The 11,711-nt window shown below is 39.4% G+C and overlaps 1 protein-coding gene across 1 annotated transcript in view; it reads right to left on the reverse strand.

Moving 5' to 3' along the window:
* The window catches only part of SLC18A2 (solute carrier family 18 member A2), a 28,105-nt gene extending 16,598 nt beyond the window's left edge, over positions 1-11,507 (reverse strand). Inside the window, exons 1-4 of the mRNA XM_062580002.1 lie at positions 11,387-11,507; positions 9,315-9,666; positions 3,440-3,498; positions 1,457-1,540 (exon numbers count right to left, since the gene is read on the reverse strand). Of these exons, the coding sequence (XP_062435986.1) occupies positions 1,457-1,540; positions 3,440-3,498; positions 9,315-9,666; positions 11,387-11,507 (616 nt within the window). The remainder of the gene's footprint in view (positions 1-1,456; positions 1,541-3,439; positions 3,499-9,314; positions 9,667-11,386) is intronic.
* Positions 11,508-11,711: the final 204 nt, after the last annotated feature.

Raw genomic sequence — 11,711 nt, forward strand, 5'->3', positions numbered from 1 at the left:
ATTAAAGATGAACAATAGTTTTGATTCTGGTATGTTTTAACTTTGGAAAGTTTGAGCTGCAGTCTTAAAGTTGTTTAAAATCTATTTATTTTGTGTATGACCACCCATGCAATCTTCTTGTTCCTTTTTTATAAGGGCAAATTAGAAACACATATGGTATTACACAGCATACAAAGGACTCCTGCACAGGAATCTGCCCCAGCAGATGCCTTTATATCCATTGCACTACTTTTAACAAAACAGCTTCTATGGGAAGCAGACAATAAACTTTTATGTAGATCAGTTCCACAGATAGCACTTGTGTAGTGACTTCCTCAGACAGCTGCTGACAGCAGAGAGGTAGAGAGGTTGGAAAATCTCTTGTTTTGTAACAGATTCTAAAAGGAGAGAGAGCAGATATTTTGTCCTCATCCTTTCTCCTTGTCTTTGCCTTCTCCACCCTGGATCTTCATCCCACCCCTGCCTGCTCACTTAGCCACATACCCATAGCTTTTCCAACTACTCATCCACTTTTAATCTCTCTGCTTAACCAGTATTTGTTGCACAGCTTCAAACTCATCCTAACAAGAAAGCGTTTCTCACTGCTAGTTCAAATGCTCAGTCTGGGGCATTGAATATTGCTAGCTGCCCCCAGCAGCCCTGCCCACACGTGGGCGAGAGCAAAATTCACGCAAAAGGAATTTGGATTCAGCCGCCAAATTCTTATCAAGTTACTACAGAGTACGTGACCTCTGTTTACAGAGCAGTCTAATTTGGAAGGAGGGATTTTCCTGAGGAAGCCAAAGGACACACTCTTGACAAAAAGAGTCTATTTTGACTCTTTTTGATCTCCCCTCCCAAGCCAAATTCATGTTCCTGCTGCCATTGTAGGAATATTTTCCAATAAAAGATTGTGAAATATTCTAATATGAACAATACATATTTTCTCTAGCCTCAGTCTCAAAAATGGTTGAACAATTTGGACTGAAAGCACATACTCCATTTCACCTACTTCAAAAAAACAAAAAAATTTGAAGGAGACACCTAGTACAGGAAACTGGAGTCCAAACTGGTAGATGGAATTATAAGCTACTGAAAACAACATTTTATAACAGAAATTTCAGTAACAGGTAGAGCTACTAGTTTCAACTGTAATAAGTGCAGACATAAGTTCCTGATGACCTTTAAAATGGCTAAAAATGAATTTAGAATGTTGAAACACACATGCGGAAACCCCAGGGAGAGTGTAGTTCGTTTAGTTTTCTACCTTACAACAACCTAAATACCAAGGAATTCTGAAATGACATTTGCTTTTGGGCTTATTTATATTAAAGAGGCAAAAAAAGTGAAATTGATTTAATTGAATAGCTCAATATTAACTATTGAAATCATAGACAATATACAATTAAGAAAATGACTGTCACTAACAATGGCAGAATCTGTGATCTGTGTTTTATTCTTTTGTACATTCTCTTACCTGCCACTGAAGAACAAGAAGAACCCACTCCTTGAAGGGATCTTGCAATAAACAGTAATGCGTAGCTGCCTGAGAAAGCAAACACTACAGAAAAAAGAGAGGTAGATTTTAAAAATTAAGTTAACTCTAACTAGGTTAAAAAGCTAAATTTCTTTAAACTATCACAAAAGCCTCATGCAATTTAGTCAAGCACTTACAGTGACTTGTGTCACTTTCAATGCTAACTGCATTATTTTCTCTTATTGCATTTTGATTTGTCAGTGGTGAATTGTTCCTAGTCGTCAAAGCCTCCTGGTAACACAGAATGCAAGCATACAAGCGGTCTTAACTAATTACTTGGGATTAGATTATATCCTGCTTTGATTCAGCTGCACACGAATGGAGTCATAAGACCTCTCCTTTCATATCTGCCTCCCCATGCTGCTTCATTTAAGAGTGTCCAGTTTGAAGCTCCAGGCACTTTATATACTCCCCCTCCCTACACCTCCTCCCCGCCACCCAGTGTTTCCTCCAATAAGCAAATGGATGGAGAGAGGTTTCACAGAGGTGCTGCCAACTCCACACTAGATGTTGTGTAGCAGAGTTGGCTGAACGTGCAGGGAAGTCACCTCCACCCCTACAAGGGCTGTAGCAAGTTACTGATCCTCAGAGCAGCAGAGCACCAGAGAAACTGGACCTGAAGAGGTGCCTGCCAATAGTCTCCAGAGCGAATTTACCCAGGACTCCCCTCCCTGCCTTTATCTGTTATTTAAGACAGATGCTGCACTCTTTAGTCTGGCTAAATTCCCCATTCACAACCCTGCAAGATCAGAGTGTCCCAGAAAACCGAGTGCGTCTCTATCCATTAAACCTTTGTCATGGTCAGTATCATTAAATTTAGGATGAGTTTTTTAAACATTCTTTCTGCTCTTATTGGTTAGCTGAGGAATTTCCCCAGATAGCATATAGCTGGGGGAAGCTGTTACGTGCCAACTATATCTAAGATCCATACGCATTTCTCCCACCCACTCCACTGCATTATGCCTCTCAACCTTTCCACCAGATCTTACAAAAATCCCTACTCATGTAGAGAGAAAAATAAAAAGAGGAAGAAAGAATGTCAACAAATCTAGACTATTCCCCTCTGCCCTGAAGTAGGCTTACTGCTCTTATATTCATTTCAACCAGAATTTGTCCAACATGTTCCCAAAATCTAGCAGTGCTGGAAACTCTACAACCAAGAAATCTTTTCCAGCATTTCACTCCCCTTGTTGCGAGAAATATTTTTCTAATATTTAACGTAAATTTTCTTTGATGAGTTTTTAAACTCACTATTCCTTTTCTTACATAGAACAGACAAAGAAAATGGTTTATTCCCATCCTTTTAGTCATAGACTTCAGTATGTCCTAAGTTTGCTTTCTGAAGCCTGTTCTTTTAATCTTTCCCCACAGGCTTCCGATGATCACTGATGTTCTCCTTTATACTCTTTCCATGTGTTCTACATCTTTAAGTGCCATGCCAAAACTGAATACAAAACACCAGCTGATGCCTTATCAATGCCATTAGAGTGGACAGGACCCTCTGTGATGTTTAGCAACACTGTTGATTCATATTTGGCTTGTGATCCACTGCAACCTCACAATATTTTCCTGGTAAGCTCATACAATAGCTAGTTCTTAAGAATTCTGTAAAATAGCCCCCTGCCATGGCTGTCCTTTTTATCAGTTTAAAACTGCCTGGACACCACTAGCTTCAGATTACAAGAACCTGAGAGAAGGATGGGGCAATGAAAGAGACCAACCCAGATGGGCTAAAAGGTGGAGGAGAATTTCTTGTCTGTAAGAATGTATTTCTCAGATCGTACCACCATCCATTGAGAGCAGCCATACATTTTCTTTTGAAATAAATCCCTCTAAATCAACAAGAGCGCCTAATGATAATTATTGTAGATTATTTATTCTAAAGGTATATCTGTACTGAATCAAATAAACATGAACACTTACTGACTGTTGACACAAACATGATGCAGAAGCCAGCAAATAGTGGAATCTGGTAGCCTATTCTGCAAAACAAAATGAACATCCACATTTTTAGGATCATCCCACTGACATTTTAAGTTAAATTTTCTCAGGTGAGTGCTCTAGAATTGCACACACACACGCAAATGCAAAACCCAACCTCTAGTTTCTTTGTAGGTTTTGCACTATTTATATTGGACCATAAGATCAAAATTGCCTATGTTACCTGTGCCTTCTCCCCTGGTACAGCAGACTTTTTATCTGAAATCCATGAAATAAGCCTTTCTCACTTTAGAATCTGATAGCCCTCTTCTTCTTTCTCCATAATTGTTTCAATGCAGCCCCCCTGGGCATCCACGGGGTTGCCAGGGATATAGGAACAGAATATTTGTCTGAGCTTGCTGAACTTTGAAAAAATCTAGTAGTTTCAATGATCATCTGTTTCCATCCTCATCAGACAATGACTATAATGAGACACTGTCAAACCACTGGCTTTTCTCTAGGACGAATTGTCATCAGCTTTGCTGGGAGGTCTGCCTAAATTAGGAGCACAGGAAGAATCCCAGAGAGTCTGAGAATATCATTTTTGCTTTTCCATGATTTTAGGAGTAACAGTGGAGCTGATCAAAGCTTTCTTCATCAGCCCACTTCTTCATCAGAACTCAAAATAGTCTGCAGAAATGTCTGGTTATTATTAAAATTTTCAAGTTTCCATGAAAGAAAGGGTTTTCTGTTGGAAAAGCAAACATTTTTTTTAGATAGCTAAGAATTGAAATTTCAACAACAAAAGAAAACCCTTACAATATGTTATTTTTCCTCCCATTACAAATCTACCCTTGAATCAAAAATGCTACCCAGTTAGTTCTAAAGACATTCTTTATATTCTGTTCAGCACACTTGATTAATAGCTTCTTCTTTTTTTTTAAAAAAAATTGCTTCTCAAATGTATTTGCAAAGACATTACTTAATTGTCCAATTCTTAAGCAATGGCCAATTCTTTTCAAAGAAATACCAGTTGACTTCATCTTCCAACCATTTGGCAGTATTGGGCATTTATATTGGCAGAACTGATTTATAATCTAAGTAGGTCAGTTAAAAAATGAAATGGTTTATAATTACTCTTTATTTTTAGAAATACGAAAGTCTTGAGATATATGGACCAGCTGCTGAGTTTTGTTTTTTCTTACTCTAAGTTTTGTACAAGTAAGACTATTGATCCTCTAGAAGTCATGATCGTTCTTGCTTAAGGGAAATTCTTACCCACACACAGCTGACATCTGGTTAGGTTTAACGCAGATTACCTTTTTCTGCATGGTCTTAGCAAACCCTGCTATATACTGTATGTATATACTCTCTATCATAGTCAAACCACTCATTTTCTTGAGCACTTCTTTAAAAACACTTCAAGAGAGTCGCTTGTTCATTTGTAAATTTGAAACAGCTGCAGAATCCAGCATGTTCTACAAAGACTACCTGCAGCTAAAAATGCTTCCCAGAAGCATTTCTGAGTTGCAGAACAGCCGGAGTCCTTAGTTCAGGAGAGAGAAAAGGCTGCTGCTGAGGGGGAATGCCTAAATTACTGAATCACTCCATTGCAGTGCCAAGTTGGACCCAGATTGCAAGGCTGTTCGATAGTGGATGATACTCATTAATAACATTACCCTTGGATAAAATAAACCATTGGTAGGTACAGTGCTGCAGCAAAACAAAGCTTGCACTGACCAGGTTAGGAGCAGTGGGTGATCAGAGCCTAATAGTCTGTTCATTACAGCACTGCAAACCCACTGAGTTCAACGCCGCTACCGTATTGCTATCGAGGCAGCACTGCGGACAACACTTGCTAGGTCTGCCTTTGGGTGGCCGCTCTCTTCACTGGGGAGGGATTATGGCAAGAAGAATATTCTGATCAAGATAACGGACTGCTGAATGTGTGAGAGGCTAAGGAAGAACCTGCAGGGACAGCAGTGCCAGGTGAAAGTATGGTTCCTGCACTCTCTACCTAAACGCTCCGTGCTCTAGTGCAGGGCAGGTTTTGTTCAACCTGGGTAACTGATCATTTCAATCACCTGTGTAAAGAACGGTTCCATCTGAACTCAATTCTAACTGAGCAGTTATAAATGCTATTCTATGCTTCCCTCTCCTTCACTCTCTGTATGTATCTTGGTCATAAATACATCACGGTCCAGGCCTCAATCTCACTTGCAAATGGATTCAGATCTCTACTCAGGTTGGCTTTAAAAGTGATTGTGAAAGTATCAGTTCATTTTTTAATGACTTTTGATGTTACATTTGAATAAACACAAAGTTAAAGCCATATTATTTTTCAGACTAGAGGAGAAAGGTACACGGCAGACGAGACCCTTACTGACATTAGTAGATTGTCTGGCCAGCTCACCTGGGCACTAAGCCTAAGCCACAGAGCTCCGTGATAATTTGAAGAAAATAAGGGAGCAAATTGGTCAGTCTCACAAGCACAGCAGCTTGTTGACCGCTTTCTTTATTGCCAAGTGTTAGGCAGAGCCCTGAGTCTCCCCTTGCCGACACATCCTCCCGACAAAGGGTAAGTGCCCTGGATTAAGCGTTGCGCTATTTTGTATAGTTTCTTATTGATCTCACTACAGTCACAAACATACTGTGAATCTGAGCCATAAAATCGTATCAGGTCTGCTCTGAAGCAGTGCCGCTGTGAGAAATGTGTTGCTCACATCCTATGGCAAAGCCACAACCTCAGCTTTTCGTTTGCTATGACTTTCACCGGCGTTTAGAGATGAGGTAGATTGGGCTGTTTCGTGAATCACCCGTTCACTAAGACAGGTGTGCGTTTGTCTTGTATTCCATGAAAAAAGCTAGGCTTTGAATAAGAGCTAGTGTTTAGCAGTTTACTTCTTAAACTAACTTTGAAATTTATTTTTACAAATCCACATCTCCCATGGTTGTACAAAAAGTGAAAAAAATAGTCTAGAAAACATTCAGAAAAGCTAAAAAGCCTCCGTAATTACGGGCACAAACTAGTGTGAATATAACATCCTGTTGCATCCTACACGGACTCAAGCACTTAAAGCTACAATGCACTCTAAGCAAGCAATTTCACATTCCTTCAAAACTCTAAATCACTCCTAAGTAATACTATTCTTTCACTGAAAAAAATAAAACTATGGCCACAATGTACTACCTGAAAAGAAAACTTGCTCGGCATCTTAACAAACAGGCTGTGCACATTAATTTTTAATGGAGCAATCCATTTTCCTTAAGCTGTAATATTTTCATGAAATTTTGCAAAAGTAATAACTATGATAATTATCACTGAATAGTTTATCAGTGGTAGAGTCTTTACAATGATAACTCAAGTATCTCCAGTTTCATTTACAATGATCACAGTGGTTACTTCTTTTTAACTAAACATACTTTATTCTTAAGAAATGTCAATGTTAAGTTTTTTTTTTTTTTTGTTTTTTTTTTTTGCCAATGACTTCTATAGTTAATTGATAACCATATTAACTGATATTTCCCACTAAGCATTTCTCAGAAGAAAGGCAGATACTGGTACTAAGATATAAATAATACATGAAAGAAACACAGTAATCCTCAAATCTAATATAGGGCTACTGTGCCATTAGGACGCTCATTTCTCTCAGTATGAAATATGCTTCTCGCGCGAGAAGCTAGGGCGCATCTTGTCCTTGATAACTCTTTTCCCAGGTGTTGGGCATCTGAGCCTGCCCCGGAGACTGCAGCCACATGCTCAGCCCCGTGCAAAACCCTGCGGAAAGTTTCTCAGCTGCTTCCCTCTTGCGAGTGAGGCGCATCACTCCTCCCTGACCTGAGACACCTTGCAGCGCTTCCAACACGGACCCCCGCGCCGGCCGCAGCCCTGCTAGCGGCTGCGGAGGGAGGCACCGCGCGCGGAAGCGCCTGCGGCACTGCTCCCACGCCGAGCAGCTGGCACCTCTGGCCGGCAGCGATCCCGCGGCCGCTCCCGCGCCTGGCCGCAGGCAGCGCAGGGCTCCGCCGCGCGTCGCCCGGGCGAGGGCACAGGCGCCGACGGGGACACGCACACCCTCGCTCACGCAGATGCCTGCCGAAGGAAGAGCAGAGGTTACGTCTGGAGCATGACGTGACCGCAGCGCTGAGAAACCACCGACAACACGGAATGTGTCACTTCTTTTTCCCTTGTTTGGTAGCTGGTGCAAATTATAATACTAACAGCAGAATCCAGAGAAAAGCAAATATATAGGGCAATTATTTGGATGGCTAATAAAAACAAGAACAATACCTAAAGAAATGTGAATAGATGATATATCTTTATGTTACCTTGCCTGTCGGCAAGCTTTCCTATTCTCAAAAAAAAAAAAAAAAAAAAAAAAAAAAAAGAAAAACAATATAGGAAATCTGGGTAACAAAAATTTGTTTCCCTCTTTAACTCAAAGACCTATTTGCGTAAAAGTGACTTTGCAGTGGCATACATATAGGTGAGTAGGTGGTATGTAGTGGAGATACGGTGAAAGGAGACAGAAATGAGACTATCTAATTTAAAGCTTTTGTGTCTACACCAGTTCCACAGATTTAGTACAGTTTTTGAATTCATAACATTTTGAGTTAAACAAGTGCTTATCCCTCAAGTGGACACTCTTCCATAAGATTAAAATTAAACTTTCACTTTAATCATCGCAGGGCATAATCGGTAAAAAAGAATAAAAGTGATTTTGACTTCAAAAGCAGAAATATCTAATATTTATGTGTGTTGGTTGTTTTGGTTATTGCCACAGCATTGATTCTCAAATAAAAGAAAGTGTTCCACAGGGATAGGTGGACAAATTAGCACTGTAGGCTATTTTCTAAGAAGAAATTTCTGCTTCATAAAAATAGCTTAAATAAGAAATACAAAAATTAGTGATCTGACTAAATACAACTCCGAGATTACTTTGTTCAGATATTGACCTCATATTCTCATGTATTTTGCTTCTTAGAAAGAATACAAATTATGTGGGGAACAGGTGTACAAAATACTAACAATAAAATCAAATTAATTCTATAGTTACTAAAATTTAAAATAATAACTATCAATACTTTTTAATCTCCATGCAAAAACTGTTAGTGACTGTTTTATTTCTTTTTTGCACATCATTGATATTGGCAATTATATCCCTGATACTGTTCAAATAGATCTTCCAAAATATAGTATTCAAACTTAATTTGTGCAAGACCATATATATGAAAAAATATAGAGAGAACAATTTGAAGGTTAGATTAGATCATGTACTGATGTAAATCCATGTAATCCTTTGAACTCAGGGATGAGTATGGCATCAACAATCTATGAGAGACTTGTTCCCTTTTCATTAAAGTCCACGAGAATTCCTCACTTGGTTCTTACCGCAGCGTCCCAGCACACGCATCAGGAGCGTGGACGACCAAGCTGCGCACTGAGCTCCCTTGCCTATGAGGGCAAGGGAGAAATCTGGGCAGTGCCCATGGCTTCAACATCACATTTGCATAATTTAAGTGTAATAGAACTACCATCAATTCACAGTGCTTCGCTGTCATAAATACTGAGCTATAGTGTCTTTTGGCCTCACACACTTGAGCGGTTACCTTACATGTATTGAAGGAATTTTAACATAATTTCAGTAGGAGTTTCTATGAAGACCTTGCAACTCAGAAGTTAAGAAGTGTATGATACTTCAGGTATCAAATGGCTTGGGCATAGCTTACCCCTTTATTTTGGAAAAGAGGATTCCACAATTATTCCACAATTGTAAATTTCCACAATGGAAATTTAAATTACTTTGAAGTACTAATCCAGAGTAAAATATCAATATAAAATGCTAACTGAGTAATGTAACAGAAAAAAATAACATACCTGTTTGTCAGTGGCCCTATGAAAGGGTTAGTGATAAGCTGAACTATCGCTTTTGAAGCGAACAACAGACCAACTTGAACATTTTCATTCAGCAGGTCCTTATCTTCCTTAGGGCAATCAGATGGCGAAGTAGTCACATTCACTATCATTTGCTCTGTCTGAGTATGATGCAGCTCTCTTGGTCTTGTCTTATCAGATTCATTTCCAGTAAGCATTGAGGAGTTGTCATAATAGGAAAAGATACTCTGAAAATGGTCCGTTGTTGTTGGCGCTATGGTAGGCTTAATAGTCTGGATGTTTGTTGCATTTTTCTCATGTTTGATGCTGTAAAGGTAACTGGGAATTATTGGCACTGGAAAAACAAATAGAATATATTGGCATTTACTATCAGGTTATTTGTAAATGAAATCACTAAATTTTCTTATTTGCTTTATCACCAGTTAGGAAATATAAGGCTTTCCTGTAAAAAACGTCAGTAAGGGTTCTGAAGGCCTGAAACACAGAATTAAAAAATTGCTTAGAAAAAAACACACATGAAAACTTGGAAGTGCAGTTAAAACAAAAATATCTTTTGCCTTAATGTTTTTTTTTGCCATTTTTAATAGAAAGTTTTCTATATAGCCAACATTCAATAAGCAAAATTTGAGAAGTACTGAAGACCATGTTTGTACCATATATTTGTTGCAGATTACTGCATAAATCCATTTAGTAAGATGTGAAAACACAGAAGCTAAGAAAAGCTTTAAAACTATTATCAAAACACAGTATTAAATATGTAATAAAACATTTATAAAACATGTCACAAAAATGTTGCATAAGTAACAGCCATACGAAAGAAAAATTCATAACACTCTGATGTTCATTAAACTGAATTAATATATTGATAATTTGATTTCTATTTTTAAAAAATCTACATTTGAAAGATCACAAAGAAACTGTTGAAGATGAGCCTGTTTTATATGACTTGGGATCTTAGCTGCAACTTAAAAGCATTAATATGCATTTCAGAAAATAGTATTTCAGAATTAATAAAAACAGACAAAGGTTCATTCTACTAGAAAATAGCAGTGACAGAATCACCAGTTGTCATCTCATTTTCTCACTTCCTGAAGAAGTCCAATCATTAAGTCTGCAAACTGAAATAATGTAAAGGGGCTTCTCACATAAATATTACTGAATAACATGTTAATAAATTTATAGGAAAATATATTCATGCAAAAACTCCAAAACTGACTTGTCAAAATATGTACCTAAATGTTTTTGTTAAAGTCTGCATTATATTATCTGCCTTTAAGTATCAACCTTTAATCATGCGCCTGATTAAACTGTGACACCACAGCACTGTCAGTCAGCTCTGCAGAACCTGATTCACTTCTTTGAGAAGCAGGTGTGTTTGTGTGTGCGCGTGTGCACGTGTGCACATCCATGAATCAGGATGGGCTCTCTGAACCCTTTTTAAAATTCATAGAAATATGCAATTTCGAATCATAGAGGATTTCTAAAACTACTGATTATGAGTAGATTCCTAAATGTTGATACTATGGCAGTAGAAGTTTGCATCTTAAAACTTAACAAGGATTATTATATTAAAGCAACTCATAGAAGTGCTTTTCTTAAAACCCGCTTAGATTGTTTTCTCTTTAATCTATCATTCTAAGACCAGTGTGGGGGCAAAGGAGACTATCACAAGGAAACATACATCTCAAATGTTATCTAGCCTGTTCTTTCAGTTGCGTGACCACAGGAGAAACAATTTGATGATGAGCTAAAAATACTGTTATCTGTCATTCTCTCAAGTATTAGTGGCTTTTAGTAGAAAAAGAAATTATGAAGAGCCTTTTGTACAATGCTTATCCTGCAATTAACATACCATAAAATAAAACTTTCTTATGCACGACAGTGTGCTTGCAATACCTAAAATAACACATACGTTTCAAAATGACTAGTTGAAAATGTTTAATTTGAAAGAGAGCATTAATCATGTATTCAGGGATGATGTAGAGACCTGGTCTGTACATCTGTCATGGGAGGTTATTTCTGGCAGAAACTGGAAGGAAAATAATTCTACATACCGACCACGGTCAGCAGCATGTTGTCCAGGAGTAACGCGATGAAGACGATCAGCAGGATTAGTTTTCTGGACTGCTGGCTGTCCCTGAGCCAGCGGAGGACGCCGAGCTCCCCCCGAGCCATGGCTCCGGCTCCCCGCGGCGCCGGTCGCGCTGCGGACACGCCGAGGCAGCGAGCCCCGCGGGGCGCAGCAGCCCCCGCCGGGCTTCCCGAGCGGCAGCTCCGCGGCTCCCCGCTGCGCCGCGCTCCGGGCTCCCGCGGGGGCGGCGGGACCCGCCCGCGCCGCGCCTCCCGGCGCCGCCCCCGCGCCGCGCCGCGCCCCCACGC

This window comes from Rhea pennata, chromosome 7 (genome assembly GCF_028389875.1).
Source record: "Rhea pennata isolate bPtePen1 chromosome 7, bPtePen1.pri, whole genome shotgun sequence".
NCBI lineage: Eukaryota > Metazoa > Chordata > Aves > Rheiformes > Rheidae > Rhea > Rhea pennata.